Below are 18,906 nucleotides of genomic sequence, written 5' to 3'. Positions count from 1 at the left end.
GGGAGGAGTCGGACACAAGCGGATCAAGTGTATTGGCCTCGAGAAGACTTGACAGGCATACCAGCCAATCAGTGGCCGCGTCCGGTAAGCTTGGGTGGGGGCACCTGATTGGCTCAGAACCTTGATGCGAGGTGGTCGCTAGGCTACGCCAACCCAAATTCGGACATCTCAGCCAATCAGCCTTTGTCAAGGGCCTGGAGGGGCGTGACAATCAGCCCAGGACCAATCCGTGGCTTAAAGCCGGAACAACAGGGAGGAGCACTCTCTCGCCAATAGGAAGTGCTCGGAGGCGGGCCTGGCAGTCGGTGACCGGCTACGACGCCATGAATATCTTGCCCAAGAAGAGCTGGCACGTCCGGAACAAGGACAATGTCGCCCGCGTGCGGCGTGACGAGGCTCAGGCCCGGGAGGAGGAGAAAGAGCGTGAGCGGAGGGTGCTGCTCGCTCAGCAGGAGGTAAGCCCCGAGCGCAGCCGAAGGGGCCTCCCGGGCTGAGTGCGCAGGCGCCGGGGGGGGGGGCGGAAGCGGGTGTGGCGCGCAGGCGCGATGTGTCCCGTGAGCCAGGAGGGTCTGGGCGCCGCTGGAGGCGTGTGCCCACCTGTGCAGGACCCGCGTAGGCCTCTGCCCTGTCCCGGTTTCCCCCACTCGTGTCTTTCGCGAGGATGGAGAGTGCCTGGCACAAACTAGCGGCTTGTGAGAAAATGATGAGCAGTTTAAGGAAACTCGGACTAGTTTGCTTGCACAACCTCCCTGTTGCATGTCTACTGTATCACCCCGTGCAAAGCACTTGACCTGCAGTCTCAACACCTAGAGGGGCCCCCTCCTCTTCATTATGCAGAGAAGAGGGATGGCTTCAGAAGGGAAGGGACAGTGGGACACGGCAGTTCCGCTCTTGGGTGAGCCCTCTCCCTGCACTCCCCGCTCCAGGGGCTTTCCGTGTAATTTCTAACCTCCAGTTTGGACGTAGTTTTGTTCTTTAGTGGATCTGATTCTCAACGCTCGGCTGCAGGGTGGTCTGGGCTTTTAAAACTCCCTTCTATTAAAACTTTTTAAATATTTATTTTTGAGAGAAAGAGTGCGAGTGGGGAAGGGGCAGAGAGGGAGACATAGAGTCCAAGGCAGGCTCCAGGCTCTGAGCGGTTAGCTCAGAGCCGGACAGGAGGCTCAAACCCACAAACTGTGAGATGCCAGCCGACGCTTAACCGACTGAGCCACCCAAGCGCCCCTTAAAATTCACTTACCGGCAGAGATTGCACGTCGTCTCAGATGCAGCCCAGCCTGTAATCCAGATCTCCTGTTCGCGTACTTTGGGCTGTTTATCTCCACCTGAGACTTGGAGCCCTGCCAGTTAACTGTTGGGGAAGGAGGCCGCTTATAAGCCCAGGTGTCCTGCATCCCCCTACCCTCTCTGCAGGCTGGGACAGGTGCCTCTTCTGACCACCCCCCAAGCACTGACGACAGTGGTTTTCTGTGGTCCAGCATCACAGCTGTGTGAATCACATCTAGGTTCTGAATGTTGTGCCTGTGATTGTCTCTTCCCCAGGCCCGCACAGAATTCCTACGGAAGAAAGCCAGGCGTCAGAACTCGCTACCTGAGCTGGAAGCAGCAGAGGCAGCAGCCCTGACTCCTGGCCCTGTGGACCTGTTCCGGGAGCTGCTGGAAGAAGGGAAAGGGGTGACCAGAGGCAACAAAGAGTACGAGGAAGAAAAGCGACAGGAGAAAGTAAGCTGGCCTCCCACCTAATGTGTGATGGGTGGAGCCAGGGCGGCTGTCCTCCCGTGACTGACAGGAGTATAGAGGGAGCGTGGGGAATTAAGTGAGCTGATCTAGAGGCCTGAGAGGAGCCCTGGAACCTAGCACTCAGAAGTGCTGTGATTTATTGCCATCCAAGCCTGCACGGGCTTGGGAGTGGCTGCTAGTTGCAGACCCATCGGCCTGATGTGCAGGCCCTGTCGGGTTTGGGAAGCGTCCAGCTCAGTGTAAGTCCTATCCGGTCACGCCCGCACTCGGGGATTCCCACCGAACACTGAACTGGCCTCCCTCCTTTGCGCCTTGCTTGCTGCTTTGTCTTCAAGTTATATCCTCAAAGATGCCTGCCTTTGAACCCTACAGCAGCGCCCACCCCGTCCTTTCCTTCTGGGCGGTGACCAAACCTGCCCTTGTGCTCAGGGCACGAGCCCCACCTGTGCTGGCCTTTTGTGTCCTTTGGACAGAGCGGTCTTGTGACAGTCCTCCAGCACCTGTTGGCTAATCTGGTTCTGCCTTGCCGTGAGCCTGGGGTGTCCTGGTGCCCCACTTAGGGCTCCCTGCAGGGAGACCTACTCGACGTCCGCGCCTCCCTATTTTCTGTCCCCTCAGGAGAGGCAGGAGAAAGCTCTGGGTATCCTGACATACCTCGGCCAGAGTGCAGCAGAAGCCCAGACCCAACCGCCTTGGTACCAGCTCCCCCCAGGACGAGGGGCACCTCCACCTGGCCCAGGTCCAGATGAAAAGATCAAGAAGCGCCTGGACCCCCTGCGGGAGATGCAGAAGCATTTGAAGAAGCGGCGGCACAGTGAGGACGGGGACAGTGTTGGTCACGGCAGAAATAGAGAGGGAAAGGAGCGGCCGGAGAAGCAGCGGCCTGAAGCGTAAGCAAGCTGGGCGGGCACGTGGGCGCTGGGGGCGGGGCTGGCTGGGCAGCGGTGGCTCTGACACCCTGTCCAGGGTCTGCAGAGGCATTGAACTTTCAGTTGAGTGTACAGTGGCTTCCGGGGAGACACTGCTGGGAGAGCCTGAGGGACGTGGACTTGTTTTCAGGACTTTTTTTTTTTTTTTTTGCTCCTGTGCTAAATGGTAACAGATAAAACCCCTGGACACAGCAAGCTTTCTGGGGTCATTGAGACCAGTTTGAGAACCGTGGGGTCACTAAGCAGGTTTGTGTCCCTTGGAGGACAAACCGCTGAGCGTGGAGCTGGCGTATGGTCTCCTGGTCTTCTATAGAAGGGGAAACTGAGGCCCTGGGGGTGCCCCTCCTGCTGTTACAGATGGGGGTGGTGGGAGCTGCAGGCGGGAGGTCCAGGCGGCAGCTCCTCCTTGGTGGGGTGGGCCTCCAGGGTTTAGGAGCTTTTTAACCCCGACTCTGGTGCCCCCCAGACGACCATCCCTGGACCAGCTTCTAGCCGAACGTCTCCGGCGGGAAGCGAGCGAGCGGGCTCGTGCGGAGGCTCTCCTGGCCCGAGTGCGCGGCACGGCCCCCCCGGAGGACCAGCCTGCAGAGGAGATGGACGAACGGCGGGGGCGGTACAACTCCCAGTTCAACCCCCAGTGGGCCCGGCGCCCTGCCAGCAAGACCCAAGTGCTCACGGACTCCTGGGGGGATAGGAGAGGCCGCAGCTGCCAGCCGTCATATAAAACTATTTATTCATAAATATTTTCCAAAATGAAAATAGGTTTACCAAAAAATGTCCCTCACTGGGGAGGGGAGGAGGGGGCAGCCCTCGCCCCCCGGGCCCCCAGGCGGGGCTGCTTCCTGGGGGCGAGGGCTGCCCCATGGCCTGGGGCCTCCCCCGGTCTCCCAGGGCAGGGCCCTCACCTGGGCAGGGGGATTAGCATGCGGGGGGCAGGGGAGGGTGGAGGGGGGCCGGTGTCACTGGAGGTCCCGGTCCTCCAGGTAGCGGTACTCAAAGGTGAAGCCTTCCTTCTTCCGCTGGCCCCACTTCTCGTAGTCAAAGTAGATGTAGGTGCCCTGGCCGGGGGAGAAGGTGATCAGTGAGTGGACGTGGCGGTGGCCGGACACCTGAGCTGGACCGACAGACCTAGGGGACAGATCTCAGGGCCATGGACGTACGAGGCACGGGGCCCACAGCCCTGCCTGCGTCAGCCATTTCCCCTCCAGCCTCTTCTCAGGCGGGAAAGGTGATCCTGCCCCTTTAGAGGAAAGGAGGCCCGAGAGGCTGTGCACCAGAGCCTCAGCCACGTTTGCAGGTGAGCTGCGCCCTCTCCCAGCTGTGGCTGGAGCACTGAGCTGGCGCCCGCTGCCCCAGGCCTGTCCTAGCCTCTTGTCTTCGCCACCCCCGCAGCTGTGCCCCGTCCTAGAGAACAGGCTGAGTCCACATCCAGGCACGCTGTCGAGACAGACGTTTTATTGGTGACAGTGCTGGGGGTGGGGTATTTCTGAAGGATCAATGCCTTGAAAGGTACCTGGATGATTAGTGGGGGCCAAACCAGGATGGGACAGTAAGTCTGGTCTGTGTCAGAGACATTGAGGGGGGGGTGGTTCTAAAAGAAGGTCTGAAATGCTCAAAGAACGGGGGGCAGAAGGGGGGACTGAGTTTGAGGACAAGGATCCTGTCAATACTTGGCATCAAACAAAGATGTGGTGGAAGTAAGCAGTGGAACATGGCCTTTAAGTTACTTGAAACAAAGTACACCCGTGGTACTTCCTACGGAGCAGGCACCGTTAGGTACTTAGAGATCATTCATTCATTTAATCCTCAGAACAACTGCGAGACGTGGGTGCGTTACCCCGTTTTTACGTGTAAGGAAATGGAGAGCGGTTCAAACGGAGTCTACCCCAGCGTGTTGTGCAAGTGGGGGCGGCCCCAGGTACCAGAACACCGGGAGGGCCCCGTGCGTGTTTGCTGGTGAGGCCCCTGCTCGGGGCGGGGGAGGCAGGAGGGAAAGGAGACCGACAGTCGAGGGCCCTGCGTGAAGCAGACCCTGTCGAAGGTGGGAGAAGCCGCGCCCGCGTCTGAGTAGGGGCCCGGCTGAGGCATGGAGGCGGGGCTGGACCCCCCCCTCCCCGCCCTGGGATGGTGAGCTGGCCTGGCCGTGTGCAGGATGAAGAGGACAGTGGCCTGGGTGGAGCCGAGGGCCCACGGGGCGGGGGCGGGTGGGGGTGCAGGAGCGGTGCCGGCCTGCGGGTAGAGCGGGGCACAGGGGGGGGCCCTCACCTGCTCAAACTCGTCGGTGATGGTCTTGGGCTCCTCGTGCCGCTGGAACCACATCATGTACTTGGTGTGGAACCGCCACGACTGCTTCTTCAGGGCCTTGGCGGCCAGATACTGTGCCTTCGTGCCCTGGGGGAGGAAGGGTGCAGGCGGGGGTCAGGGGGCCCCCAAACCGGGGGGCGAGGGGCACAGGGCGTTGGGGCCACCCCCGGGCCCCGCCGAAGACCGAGGCTGGGCTGGATGGTGCGGACGGGGGTGGGCTGGGCCACGGAACATACCAATGCTGGTCAGGAGGAGGAAATGGCTTTCAGAGAGGCTTTGAGAAGGAAGAGAAACTAATGCGTGAGGAGCTGAGAGAAGGCAGCCTGGAGAGTTCCCCAACGTGGGATGGGGGCAGGGTTATGGCAACTCCCTGGGGTCGGGCAGAGGGGCCTCCGGGGAGACTGAACTGGGGCCCCACTCCCCAGCAGGGGACCAGCCTAGCCCCCAACCCCGACGTGGACATGTCTGTGTTGAAGTAGGGGCAGGGACAGGTTTGCCTCGGGGTGGGACAGGACTGGAGGACAGGGAGGGGGTGCGGTCCCGGGGGCCGCAGAGGGGCACCCACCTCACCCCTCCAGCCCGAGGGGGGACTGCGGCGGTGGCGGCGAAGCCGGGGGGCCCGAGGCTGCCCCGGGGGCCCTGCTGTACCTCCAGATAGTAGAAGATGAAGAAGAGCGTCTCGGTGGACAGGCGCTGGTAGAACTCCACGGTGTCCGAGTGTGGGGGTGGCATCTGGTGGTGGTAGGGGGGCGTCGGGCAGGGGTTCCGGGGGAGGTACTGCCTGTGGAGCAGGAGGGCTAGTTCCAGGGCCCAGCAGTCCCTGCTGTCTCGAGGGCAGGGGGAAGCCCAGCTCCCCCAGCACACAGGTGAGAGCTTCTTGGGCACCCGGTCACCCCAATAATGAACTCCTGAGACACCCTCCCCGCCCCGGGGACAGTCCCAAGTCAGGTGCCCAGCAGTGAGGAGGACCACCAGCAAGCTTCACTTAACCTCTCGGGGCCGGGGAACCTGATCCCCACCATGGCCACCGCCCTCACACTCGAGTGCAGGGTGCCAGCCCCTCCCTCACCGGATGCGCTCGGAGTCTGAGGGGTGGGGCATGTGATGCCAGGCGGCCTCCTCCATGGCCTGCTGGTACAGCTGCTCCTTGGTGAGGGGCACAGGCCCCAGTGGACACACCCCCAGTGACAGTGGGATATTCACTTCCGACAGCTGGAGGGGCGGCTGGGCTGAGGCTGGAGGAGCTGATGTGCTACTCAAGATGATGTCTGTGGGGAGGGCAGGGCCAGGTGGTGAGGCCGGCGTGGGGCCTGCCGCTCCTTGCCGGGCTGCCCTGCCCCCGGCCCCGCCCTCACCTCGCTCCGTCAGGTGCAGTGTTGGCACAGGGTCCTCAATGCCGGAGCTGATGGCTGCCCGCTCTGCCATGGACTTGAGGGAGCTCAGAGGCTCGGGGGCCTGGGGAGAGGAGAGAGCTGGTACGACACTGGCCAACGTGGCAGCAGGCTCGCTGGGCACAGGCCACGAGTGGGAAGGGTGTCCCCTGCGGCTTCTAGCGCTGGAGGGAAAAGACCGGCCGGGGGTGGGGATCCGCTGACAGAGGCGCCCAGGGAGGGCGGGTGACCTGCGCACTGCAGGGGGCGCTGCTGTGGGGGCGGGGGTCTGCACCTGCCCTCCCGGCCTGAAACCTGCACGTCGAGGAGTGGCGGGCTGGCCCCACACCACCCCCAGGGCGGGGCCCGACCCACAGCCCCCCTGCCACTCCCCCAGGCCTGGCACCTGTCCTCCCCTGCCCCTCCCTCCCGTTCCCAGTGACCCCACAGGGCCCTTCCCAGCCACATCCTCTGGTCCTTTTTCTACTCGAAACACAGTGTGTTTGTTTTTCTTAATGCTACAGACCCCTCTTGACACCCTCAAAGCCACTGATCCCTTTTCTCCAGAAAGATGCTCACTCGATGGATTTCCTGTCCAGAGTACCTCCAAAGTGTGAGTGCTGGCTCTGGCCCTTTACTTGGGGACTCTCCAGATGAAGGTACATAAGGCCGTGTGGGACTTGGTCCCGGACTCTTCCTCTGTGTAACTGAGGTTAAACGCACCAGCCCAGAACGTCAACTCTACACTCTGTTCCCATTTCAGACCCTGGCGCTGAGGACCCCACTGCCCTCCCTGTGACCCCCACCACCCCAGCCTTGCAGCCAGCCTGCACCGCCTCCTGCCAAGTGGACTCCCTTTCCCCCTCTCTGTGGAGTCTCTGCACTGACATCAGCCCCTCCTCGACCTCTGGCACAGGCGAACCTCTCCTTTCTGGTTTGTCTTTCCCATTCCGGAAAGACACTTAGATCTGTGTGTGGAGGCCTTGCTGGGCCATCTCCCCAGGGCAAGTCAGAGGCACCGACGTGGGTCCACAGCACCCTCTGCCCCCACCCCCTTACAGCCACGTGTGGCTCCCAGCACAGAAGGTGGGACAGGGGTGGATTCACCCAGCATGAGGCCAGGCCCAGAGCGGGCATCAGTAAAGGAGAGCAGTGAACTGGATGGTGGGGTGTGTGGAGTGAGGACTGAGGACAGAGATGATGGGGGGGACCCCAGAGAGCACGAGAGCAAGTACAACTAGGAGCAGAAGCAAAAGTGTGGAGGCCCCGAGGGCAAGATGGTGGAGGAGCCCAGAGAGCAGGCGAGGGTGTAGGGCCAGAGTCAGAGAAAGGACAAGCGGGCCCAGGGGAGAGGAAGCCCTAGCCACACAGGGTGGGGGGCAGGGCCAGGACATACACCTTGGGGCCCACCTTGATCTCCGGGGCAGTGCTGAACTGTGGGGGTCCGTTGAGCAAGGTGCCGGCTGTCTTGGCCTCGCTGAAGCTGGGTGTTGGAGAACTGGGGGGGTTCACAGGAAGTGGCACCAGCAGGCTGGGACCCCCTGTGTTGTTCCCTGAGCCTGGAGCCACACCCCCAGCCCCTGCTGGGGCTGCCGCGCTGGGTTCCTTCCTGGGAAGGAGAGAATGGGGGAGAGAGCTGAGAGGGGACAGGAGGGCCTGGTAACTAGGGGGGGGGGGAAGTAATAAAACAAGAAGGGGAGAAAGCCCAGAAGCCAGGACCAACAAGGGGGGCCAGTCCTGGGGGTCGATTCCCTGCAGGAGCAAAGAGCCACAGAGCTGGGAGCCTGGATTCGGGGGCGTCAACACAGGCCCTGTGGCTGAGGGTTCACCAGCAGACGTGCAGGCCTGTGCCGTGGGCCCCAGAGAAGGGGGGTGTGGGAAGGGAGCCTTCCAACCACACACCAGATGCCCCCTGGGGCCCAGCAGATCCGGAGAGCAGGTCTTCCCTACCTCCCTCGTAGGTCAGAATCTTTTCTTGGGGCAATCTTCTCAGAAACAGAGACCCCCAGGAAAGGTGGGCTGAGAGCTGCATAGGGAGCCTCCTCAGGAGTCAGGAGGGCCTGGGGTGGCTCACCGAGAAGGGTGATGCCAGGAAAAATCTCAAATACACAAGGTATGCCTCAGAAGGCTACGCCGGACACTGCCAAGGGACAGATGCTGGAGTGAAGTGGGGACAGGCACCCCAGCAGGTGGGGGAGGTCCCAGTGGGCCAGGGCAGGGATGGAAGCTATAGACACTCACGTGGTGCTGGGAGGGGGGTTGTGGGGACCAGATGGGGGACCCAGGGCCTGGCTGCTGGCGCTGTTGCCCCCACTGCTGCCAAGAGCCACCTCTGCTGGGCTGTCTGCCACCACCGAGCTGTAACCTGAGGCAAGGAAGGGGGAGTGAAAACAGGCCACTGCAGGACCCCACCCCCCACCCCTGCAGCCCCCCTGCTTACTGGTGGCACCATTCTGCTTGCCGGCGCCTGCCCCTCCACTGCTGTTGCTGCTGCCTCCGCCGCCCCCTCCCCCACCAGGCTGGACGCTGGGGGGCCGAGGCTGGGTGGTGCTGGACCCACTGGGGGCTGGTGGGGCCACAGCCTGGGCGTAGGGGGCAGGGGTGCCTGAATTGTGGCTGGGAGCTGGGCTGGCCTTGGGGCCCAGGGCACTTGAGGGTGCTGCCGGCGTGGAGGCCCCGTTGTTGCCAGGGGCGCTGCTCAGGGCGGAGGTGGCGGGCGGGGGGCCAGATGGGTAGCTGGGTGGCACAGCTGGGGACTGAGGGTGCTGGCTGCCGTGGACGGGCTTGGAGCCGTTTTTGGCTGGAGACTGCGAGTGTGGAAGAAGAGGGTCAGGGCGCAGTGGGCCGGCAGGTGCGCCAGGCCTCCCGCACACAGCCCTCCCCCACGCTGGGCTCCATGGTCCTCGTGGGGCTGGGCTGCTCCCCCCGTCCCCCCGGCTGTCCCCTCCCGTGACCTGACCCTCCATGCTGCAATCACCACCTCCACGCTGAGAGCACTTGCGTTCTAGCCCCCACCAGCGTCCCACACACCCTGCGTGGACGCCTCTGCACGACAGGCTGCCACGGCCTGTGCGTCAGGGAGACACACCCCCTGACCAGGTCTGATGACGGGAGAAATGGGTGAATGAATGCCCTCTGTGTAAGACCAGCTGGACCCAACTACAAATCCCAGGAAGAAGTAAAAACAGCCGAGAACTAGACAATTCCAAATGTCACCCAAATGGTCACAAAAGCAACGGGAGGGGCTGCTGCTGACCTCCACCCCAGAAAGCAGCAGAGTGAAGTGCCCATGGCACGCCCCACAGCCAAGCGAGAGCCAGGCAAGCCCCGCTGGCCAGCCCGTGCCACCGTCCTCAGGGGGGAGACACCCCCGCCGCCCTGGCACCTCGCACGCAGGCTCGAGACCACCTCCCTACTCGCCCCCCGATGCCCACCGTCCCACACCGGCCTCCCCAGTGCTGGCTGCCAGGCTCCAGCCTGCCAGCCTCTGCCACAGAGCAGCACTTCCACAGGGTGTGCTCCCACTGCGTCCTGGGCTGGGACTCAACAGGGGAGGACAGAGATCCAGTCCCCACCACAGCCAAGACTCGTGACAAGGCCCACGGAAACCTGTTGGCTCCCCAAGGTGGGAGGCCCCCTCAGCCTGACCCAGATGGGCTACCTCCAGACCCCCGTGAGCTTTAGGTGCTACCTCACCTGTGTCGCCCACCCCTTCCCCCACCACATAAACTGGCGTCTTCCTCTAAATGTCCAGGGCAGGTGCCATGCCACCACCCCCTCCTGGGCCCCCATTCACACTGGCCCTCCTCAGGGCCGTGCCACCCTCTAATTCCTTCATGCCCCTGACCCCAGCACTCTGGTCACGCTCAGGCCTCAGTGAGCTTGGGAACCCTTGACAGTCACACCCACCTGGCTGACTTCACTGTCCGTGGAGCGCCCCCTCTTCTTGTCATCCTCAGAGTTTTCCTGAAGGAGGGGAGGCACAGGTGGAAACCCTTGTCACCTCTAGGGCCCCAACAGACCCTCCCGGGGCTGTTCCAGCACCTATGCCCTTACCCACACTGGGGAACCCGGGGCCCTGGTCTCCTGGGCACCTCTCCCAGCCTCCAGCGCCCCGGATCCCTGCCCAGCCTGCCCCGCTGCCAGGCCTCTACTGCTTGCCAAAGACCCCACTGACACTCAACAGCCGTAGGGCCTGGACCCAGGACACCTGGACCCCACGTCCTCAGCCCCTCTCTGCCACGCCACGTCCCTGCGTCCTCACCGTGGTGCAGTTGGCCGGGCTGGGCGGGATGGGCGAGCTGGAGGTGGTGGAGGTGGGCGTGCTGCTGGACTGGTTGAAGATCTCATCCTCCATGTGACTGTGGCTGGGAGGGGAGGTGGCGACCAGCGCCTGTGCTGTGGGGGCAGGAAGGGGCGTGCTTAACGGGTTGGGACGCCCCCCAAGCCGGCCCTCACTGCCTTGTTCCCACAGGCCGGCCCCAGGCCTCACGAATGTCCTCGAGGTCCAGGTCGTCATAAAGAAACTCATTCTCCTCGAAGTCAGGGTCCTGGGACGAGTCGACGTAGTACTCGACGTCATCCTTGATCTTGCGGATGGCATCCACGAGGATGGAGTCATTGTCCAGCATGCGCAGGATGGTCTCCAGCATGCGCACATGGTAGCGGTGCTTCTCGATGTGCCGCTTCAGGCCCTCGATCCGGTCCTGCTTCTGCTGGCGAGCCCAGGGCCAGGCTCAGGGGCTGCACGGCTCCTGCCCGGGCCCCTCCTGCCCCCACAGAACCTGTCCTCAGTCCCTGACCCCCGGAGAGACCCAGAGGCTCCGCTCCAGCCCCTCCTGACCCGGGCAGTGTGGAGTCTGCCCGCCCTCTGAGGTAGGAGAGCCGCAGGGACTCCCAGTTCCCGCCCAAACGTCCCTGGAAACCTCTAGAAGACCAGACAGCTCTGTGCCTCCGTATGCTGCGGCCCTAGCAGCCCAAATCTCTCAAGTGCAGCATACCGCATCCTCTATCTCGCTCTAAGGGTAAGAGCCACGATGCCCGTTTACAGAGAGCCTGCCATCTGTGCTCACGATCACCTGTGTGATGGTCTCTGTCTTCACATCTGCCCGACCTATCCATACATCCAAGCGAACCCAGATGCAGCAGCTCAGCTCCTTCTCAGGCCTCTGATCTCTTATCCCACCCCCACCTCCACAAGAGCCTATCGTGTCCCCCCTCCAAACTCCAGCTTCCCAAACTCCTCAGGGTCTCAGATACCCAAATCTGGCATAGCTCCCACCACCCCCCATGCCCAGACCCAGCTCCCTGTATTTTGTGTGCCAACAAGCACATGCAGTCTGCATCCCCCTGAACCCCCACCGTATAATCCCAGAGTTTGTGAATCTGGGCCCCAGATCTAGCTTCCTCCCTGACTGCTCTCCTCAGGCCGAAAGACCAAAGTTCCCGTGGCCCACCTTGTCTCTACCCACCACCTCAGGACCTGGGCCATCTCGGCACTCTGCACCCTACACTTCCGTCTGCTCTTTTGTTTAGTTTGTGACCCTAGAGCCCAGCAAGTGCTCCCTCAAACCACTCCTCCTTTTCTCGGTGCCACGGTTTGCTGAGACGGGACCCCTGAAGCTGCCTCACCTCCACGTGCCGCCCCCGGTAGCCACTCAGCCCAACTCGCCAGCCCGTCTCTGCCCTCTGGGTGCAGGGTCCCCCCACTCACATCCTTGTCACCCTTCTTTTTGCGCGTCTGCACCGACAGGGACTCCACTTCACTCTCAAACTGGTCCACCTGCATGTTTAGGGTGTCGATGGTATTCTGCATGGGGGGAAGGAAGCGGAAAGGCAGGTGGTCAGCCAGAGTCCCCACGGATGCCCTGGGGGCCAGGGCCCTGCAGTCACCACTTCTTCTCTACCCTGACTCACCGTGAGCCACTGGCCAACCTCCTCCTTCTCCTTCTGGGCAGGGTCCACCTTCTGGGCCAGGCCCAGGCCCTCCTTGCTATAGGCTTTGGTCTTGGTCTCTCGCTCCACAACTTTGAACCGTTCCATTTGCTGTGGAGAGTGTGGTTGGCAGGGGTTCCCAGAAACCCAGCCACCTCCCCACCAGGCACTGGCTGTGGCCTCCTACCGTCTCGATGAGCTTGCGGTTGTCTATGAGCTGCCTCTTGTCCTTGATCTCGTTGGACGCTACCCATGTCTTGATCTGGTCCCTTAGCCGCTGCAGGTGGGAAAAATCAAGACAGTCACATTGCCTCAGGACACAGGCGCTGAGGCCGCCGGCCCCCCTCCCTGTTCCCTCTGCCCTCGGGACCCAGAAATCCAGCCCCCCGGTCCCCTCACTTGAAGCTTCTTAATCTCCTTCTTTAAGTCAGCCTCGTACTTTTCTTTCTGGTTTGCGTTGGCTGCATTGTGGAGCTGAGGGAAGAAGAGAGCCCGGGTGTCAGCATGGGGCCTGCCGCCCTCATGCCCACTGCAGCGGTAAAGCTCTGGTCTCTGAGGGCTGGGGACTCTGGGGACACCCCAATCCATCTCAAAGGTGCTTCTTAGGTCCTCAGCACCTGGACCCACAATCCCTCTCCCTGGCCTACACGCAGAGATCCGGAACCTCTTCCTGTGCTCTCCTCCCTGAAGACCCAGATTCGTACCTTCTGCCAAATATCTTCGAACTGCTCCACGCCCTCGGACACCTTCTTGAGGCAGCGGTCAATCTCACCTGGGCAGGGAAGAAGGCGGCTGTTAGCATCCTGCCCAGGCAGGAGGCATCCAGGGAGGGGCTCTGAGGACAGCGAGCACATGGCTACACGGGCAGTGCACAGGCAACGCAGTACCTTGGAGTTTGCGCTTGTCCGCCATCTTCCCTGCCCTACAGACGCGCTCTCTTCATACTCTCCTGGAGACGGACGCTGCGGAGATAAGGAAGGAGCACAGGTTTATTCGCTGGCTGGTCCGACACAGACGAGGCTGGGCACAGTAGGGCACATGGTAAAGGACGACGCATTTACGGCATGACGACCGAGACGAGGCCAAGTTCCACTTATGCAGCCTTGAAAGCCCAGCACAGGGGTCTGAACATTCTGGAAGAATGTTCCATAAGAACACTCTGGAAGTTTGTGGAAACAAGGAAGCAGGTATACTTTTTGTGTAACTCTCACCCAGGAAATGGAAAAACGTTGGAGCACGGGATACCTGCTCCCCAGATGACACTCTAGAAGATGTTTAAAGCAGGAAAAAGTCAAACAGCATGTGGCTGAGTGCTGGGGTGAAGGCACTGGTCCTGGAGGCCACACTGCCACAGTGGGGCAAGGCCCATGGTGACTAGAGTCCAGACACTGGAGCAGCTACCCCTCAGACAGGTCAGCAGACTGAGTCTGCAGGAAGAAGGCCAGGTGCCGTCTGAGTGTGAACTGTAAGGGATGGAAGGGAAGCACTGGGGGGTGGGAAATGCCTGCAATTAGGAAGATTTACCCCCCACCCCCCAACCCATTGTGACAGGGCTGGGTCCCAAGCAGAAGACGACGCTCCTGACCCAAGGACACCAATGCCGAGACAGTCGCATGGGGCAGAAGGCCACGAGAGGGCCGGGAGAAGAGTGAGGTCTCAGAGAGAAGGGTGAGGGGCCTCCACTGTGAGGCAGCGATCTGCGCACGCCAAGTACATATCAGATGCTCTGGTAACGTAGACGCAGGGGAACACAAACCACCAGGATGCATGCCCGGTACCTAGAAAGAGGAGTATCTTCACCCTCAACCTACAAGACACGCAGAAGGGGGAGCTCTGGCCCCGGGGGAAGCCACGGCTGTGGGCCCAACGCCAAGACCAACAGAGACCCAGGGGGTGTTCTGCACAGCCTGAGCCCACCCCTAGAAAGGGGGCCTGACTGAAGACCATGGCTCCCTGAGACGGGGGCCCCAGAGGACTGAGCCTCAAACCATGGGGGGGCTGTGCCAGGAGGGTCCCCGCCCACTGGGGATGACTGGTCTTGGAACAGTCCCAGCCAGCAGCACTTCCCGCAGTGTATCTGTGCTGCCCGTAGCCCTGAACACGAAGAACGTGGCCCAATACGTGGCATCTTCCACTTGTACTCGATTACTTCAACCCCACACCACTGGCGGCTCCTGCCGGGGCCATGTGCCAGGGAGCTGCCTCCAGAACCAGCGCCCTCCACAGGCGCCCACTGTGCACAGCGGTGCTGTGACACCTCAGACCCGGGGGAGCCTCAATCTCCTCAGAGAGCAGACCAAGTGAAGAGCAACGCCCCGGGCCCAGGCCCCGCTGCCACACGGAGGTGGGGCCCAGGCCCCACACAGGGAATCCCAGCTCCAGGACGAGGGGCTCTGAGGCTTTCATCTGGGAGCTCGGGACATGGCCAGGACGCCCAACACAGAACTGCCTCTTCCCGCCCGGGATCAGGCTCAGGAATGAGATCAGGAGTGTGTGCCCTGCCTCTAGCCCAGAGGGAGGGGACGCTCCACACCGAGGGGTCAGGACACCTGGCTCAGTGCAGAGGGGATACCCCTAAAAGGGGAACAGACTGTGGCAACAAGTCCCGCAGAGTCAGAAGCAAGGTGCTAGGGGACAGGAGCCCCAGCCCAGGGAGGGAGGTGGGGAAGAGCTGAGGCCCAGAGAAGACCCTACCAGACCTGGGGGAGGCACTGCGGGCCCAGGGTACCTGCACCCCCTAGACACGGCGGGTACTACAGGCCAAGGGCCCCTCCCTCCACAAAGACCCTACATCAAGACACCTTGAACCCCCAGCAAAGGACTAGTGAGAAAGCTGGAGCCTGAGCCCTGAAGTGGAGGTGCCACCTCGGGGAAGGTCCATTCCTAAAGGGCCGGGAGCCCCACCGCTCTGGGGGGACCCAGCAAGTTCCCACACTGAAGGGTAACTGAGACAGAGCAGCTCAGGCACTGAAGGGCCTGCATGCTCAGGGCAGGGGCGTCCTGCAGGACCGGGGAGCCTGGAACCAGCCCAGGACGCTTCACCCAAACCAGGCTGTCCAGGGGAGGGCAGATCCCCGGGAAGGGGCTGGAGCCGCCACCAGCAGCTGGGTAGATGAGCCGCAGGACTGACCAGGAGCAGCCCCGACTGGGGCATGTGCAGGAGCGCTGGAAGGTGCAGTGCGGGAGTGCACACCGGGTGGTCCCTAATCCGGGGGACTGCATGTGCCCCCACGCAGAGGCCTTGTGCTGGCGCTGGCAAGTGATGCCAGGATGCTGACGCTGCCACGCAGGGCACCCGACACTGGAGGGAGAACCTGTTAGGTCCCGCCGTGGGGACACTTATCGGCCCACGGGGAGGCCCAGGGCCAAGGATGGGGGGCCTGGAGCCCACTCTGGAAAGCTGACCACATAGGGGCCTCTTCCCCACCACACGGACCTGTGTTTCAGCCCAGAACAGCAGCTTTGGTCCCACACAGCGACACCCACGACAAGCGCACCAACACCTGAGAGGCAGGAACCTCGTCTGGGGTAGGGGGGGCACCCCTGAGAAAGTGTCCTGCCCCTGAAGCCCCTGGAGGACAGCAGGAGCCCAGCCAGCACAGCCCACGTGTCACAGCACCGGCCCCTCACATCTAGGAAGCTGGCTCTGAGTGTGGGAGCAGGAGACCGAGCCCCGGAGTCGCGACTGTCAGCGCCATCAAGCTCACACCCTCGCGGCGGCCAGGGAACCCAAAACAAGCACCGAGGGGGGCGGGACCCCGGCCTTCCGGAAGGACGGATGTGAACGGGGGACAGAAGCCTCAGACGCGGCAGCAGCAAAGGGCTACGCTGGGGGCCGTCCCCAAACAGCGGGGGCGTCAATGCTGGGGGAGGGAGCAGCCCTGCTCGGAGAGGCTGGCACTGCTTAGAATCAGGAGTGCTTGCACTGCCCGCGGCAGGACACCGTCTGCAGCCCGGCGAAGGCAGGGGGCTCTGGCAGGTGTCACCAAGACCCGGGGAGGCCAAGTGGGAGTGACACCACAGGCAGGGGGCTCAGGGCCACAGCGCCAGCGGCCGACACGCAGCCCGCCCGGAGCAGGTACCACTCAGGACAGCCCAGACCCCCCTCGACTTCTCGCCGCAGGGGAAACTTTGGGGCCGCGCAGGGGGCCGGGCCCCGGGAACGGAGCCCCCCGCCGCGCCCGCGGGCCTAGCTCGGGGGGGAGGGGGCCCAACCCCCCAGGAGGGGCTGCGGCCGAGGGGGGCGGGCACCCGCGGCGCGCCCGTCCCTGCGGCTAGGGGCCGAGGCCGCCGCGGAGGGGGCGGCCCCGCGCACCTGCACCCCCGCGAAGCAGCCTGGCGCCGCGGCGGGACGCGGAGGGGGCACGAGCACCGACGGGCGCCGGGGCCGCTCCTGCCGGGAGCCCGCGCCGGGACCGTGGGGGGGGCGGCCATGTCGCGACAGGCGGCGGTGTCGCCGCGGCGGGAGGCGGCAGGGAGGGCGGCGGTGGCGCCGGGGGAGGAAGGGAAGGGGTCCGGCCCAGTCGAGCCTGACGCTCTCACCACAGGAGCTGGCGCCGCCGCTGAGGAGCGTATCGCGACAGGCGGGGGAGGCGAGCGCCCGCCGCCTTTTTCTCGCGCCCCGGGCCCGGGCGCTATCGCGATAGCGGCGCGAAGCGGAAGTGGGGTGGGGGGAAGTGGGCCCGGGGTTGTTCTGACGACGGGGTCGGGGCTCAAGGGAGGCCGCGGCGTCTGCCGATGGCTCCGCGGAAGCTGACCGGGCCGGTCCAAGATGGCGGCGGCGGCGGAGGCCTCCCTCCTCTCTTCTCGTCTCTGGCGCCGACCCGCCTCCGAGCCCGGAATGGAGGCCTTTGATTGCCCCTGTGGCACGTCGCTCTTGCCCCTCGGACGCCTCCTATTGGCCCTTGGCAGGGATGCAGCCGGCCCCCTCTCGCCGATTGGGCAATCGCTCCAAGGCGCGGCGTTCGATTGGCCTCCCGCGCAGACTGCTAGGATTGGCTCTGGTTTTCCCCGCTCCTCCTCCTCCCCGCCTCAGGGCACAACACGCCAGCGCGAGGGCCCGTGCGTCAATCAAGAGGCCATTGCCGTGCTGATTGGATACACCCGCCCCCCTCTCCTCAACCAATTGGCCACGGGGAGGGGCTAGGCTGATCAGGGGCGGGAAGTCGTCCGTCAAGTTTAGAGCCATTTTTAATTGGTTGTGAGGGGATATTCTGCCCCGAAGCCATTGGCTGGTTCCGGAAATGGGTGGGGAAAGCGGAGGAAGGCATGGAGCGTGGGCGTTAAAGGCCGAGCACCTAATGAGAGGCAGACAGGTACCTTCAAAGCGGGGGCCGATCTGGAGTCACCTGCCACTCAAAACAGCCACCGGGGAGGAGCTGGGCGAGAGGGCCCACCCCTTGCTCCTTGTTGGCCCTAGCCGTTGCCATTCGCCCCACCGCGTCCCGCAGCGCCGCGAGGGGTTGGTACCCGCCCCTAAAAGCGTGTGAAACGGGGCGAAGCAGGCAGGCTAGGCTCCCGGGCGCATCCTTCCGCATCCCTTGTGCTCCAGGTGCCTAATCTTCCTGCAAGTGCCTGTTTGGCATATCTCGAGTCTCCGTATGGTGGACGGAGGAGAGGAAGCAGTGGCCAGTGCCCCAAGTCACTGCCATCTCGCATACCCATGGCGGGGGCATGGCGCTTCTGTCCTGCCTCAGCCTGGTTACTGTGGGGCACTGTCCTCTGCAGCTCACTTCCTCGGTGTTACGGGGATGCTGCAGATTCGCTCCCTGCTCTGTGCTCCAGTGGGGAAGACTTGCCGACCTGCCTGCAGGATTCACTTTTGCACTTGTACCGTCGTTTCCATAATAATTCCAGTCTGCCTTTCCGGAGTTTGCATCCGCAGGAAGCACAGTGACTGTTTGCTGAATGAATACGTGAATGAAGGCGACGGATGATGTGTGGTTAACGACTCGGTAGGCACTAGTGCCTGAGCCACCCATGAGGCATTTCCCCCGGGTCATACAGTCAATATATTAAAAAGAAACCCAAGGAAGATGCACTTGAGAGCCGCATCTGAATCGTCTGGCAAGGGAGGGGAAATGAGTGTAAAAATGCAGTGTTCTTAGGTCCACACGGACCTGAGTGAAGCCCAGAGAGCTGCACTTTCACACGCTTCCCTGGGTGATTCCCATGTTTACTGGGGTTTGAGAGTCATTCATCAAGAGTCTGGCTCTTCAAAGTGTGGTCCCTGGTTGGGGCAGGGCCTCTCAGAGGTCTTGGGAACAATTCGAAGATTGGCTAAAATGCAGATTCTGGTGCAGGAGTATCCAGATTCTGCTTTTTTTGACAAGTTTCCAGGTGATGCTGATGGTCCACACTTGGCACTTTTGAGTAGCAAGGATTAGAATCACCTGGTTGGTTTAGAGAAAGAGAAAAAATCCAGACACTCAGGGCTTACCTTAGATGAATGAAATCTGAATTTTCGAGGATATGAACCAGATTGTAATTTTTAAAATCTGCTTAGATGACTGGGGCGCCTGGGTGGCTCAGTTGGTTAAGCGTCTGACTTCGGCTCAGGTCATGATCTCACGATTCGTGGGTTCGAGCCCCGCATTGGGCTCTGTGCTGACAGTCGGCTCAGAGCCTGG

General features: G+C 62.5%; 2 protein-coding genes across 4 annotated transcripts; one reads left to right on the top strand and one right to left on the bottom strand.

Moving 5' to 3' along the window:
- The first annotated feature begins 257 nt into the window (after positions 1–257).
- On the top strand, positions 258–3,428 carry LENG1 (leukocyte receptor cluster member 1). The gene is made up of 4 exons (XM_039244205.1): positions 258–455; positions 1,543–1,722; positions 2,359–2,630; positions 3,136–3,428. Exons 1-4 carry the CDS (start codon positions 324–326, stop codon positions 3,407–3,409), a joined length of 858 nt encoding a protein of 285 aa, XP_039100136.1. The 5' UTR covers positions 258–323; the 3' UTR covers positions 3,410–3,428.
- Positions 3,377–17,063, bottom strand: CNOT3 (CCR4-NOT transcription complex subunit 3). Of its 3 annotated transcripts, none has more exons than XM_039244161.1 (18): positions 16,820–17,063; positions 13,165–13,239; positions 12,982–13,049; positions 12,677–12,751; positions 12,465–12,554; positions 12,260–12,388; positions 12,057–12,152; positions 10,836–11,058; positions 10,608–10,741; positions 10,253–10,309; positions 8,784–9,150; positions 8,585–8,708; positions 7,754–7,952; positions 6,329–6,428; positions 6,043–6,241; positions 5,622–5,754; positions 4,935–5,060; positions 3,377–3,727 (listed from the first exon to the last, which is right to left on the bottom strand). In XM_039244161.1, the coding sequence occupies exons 2-18, from the start codon at positions 13,187–13,189 to the stop codon at positions 3,629–3,631; spliced, it is 2,244 nt and encodes a 747-aa protein (XP_039100092.1). In that variant the 5' UTR covers positions 13,190–13,239; positions 16,820–17,063; the 3' UTR covers positions 3,377–3,628. The 3 variants fall into 3 exon arrangements, with proteins under 3 accessions (XP_039100092.1, XP_039100093.1, XP_039100094.1); XM_039244162.1 differs by having other exon boundaries at positions 10,836–11,055; XM_039244163.1 differs by lacking the exon at positions 3,377–3,727 and having other exon boundaries at positions 4,941–5,060; positions 5,539–5,754.
- Between the last annotated feature and the right edge of the window lie 1,843 nt (positions 17,064–18,906).

Source organism: Hyaena hyaena, unplaced genomic scaffold (genome assembly GCF_003009895.1).
Source record: "Hyaena hyaena isolate Hyena2069 unplaced genomic scaffold, ASM300989v1 scaffold_235, whole genome shotgun sequence".
In the NCBI taxonomy this organism is placed as follows: domain Eukaryota; kingdom Metazoa; phylum Chordata; class Mammalia; order Carnivora; family Hyaenidae; genus Hyaena; species Hyaena hyaena.
Note: the sequence above shows the minus strand (reverse complement) of the source record. Positions and strands in the feature narration are given on the sequence as shown.

Coding starts and splice junctions, on each gene's coding strand:
- CNOT3 (XM_039244161.1), bottom strand. CDS start 13,189: ATGGCGGACAAGCGCAAACTCCAAG. Junction 11,059..12,056: donor AAAAGAAGGGTGACAAGGAT/GTGAGTGGGGGG, acceptor TGGGCTCGCCAG/CAGAAGCAGGACCGGATCGA. Junction 5,755..6,042: donor TCAGACTCCGAGCGCATCCG/GTGAGGGAGGGG, acceptor CCTGCTCCACAG/GCAGTACCTCCCCCGGAACC.
- LENG1 (XM_039244205.1), top strand. CDS start 324: ATGAATATCTTGCCCAAGAAGAGCTGGCACGTCCGGAACAAGGACAAT. Junction 456..1,542: donor TGCTGCTCGCTCAGCAGGAG/GTAAGCCCCGAG, acceptor TCTCTTCCCCAG/GCCCGCACAGAATTCCTACG. Junction 2,631..3,135: donor GAGAAGCAGCGGCCTGAAGC/GTAAGCAAGCTG, acceptor GGTGCCCCCCAG/ACGACCATCCCTGGACCAGC.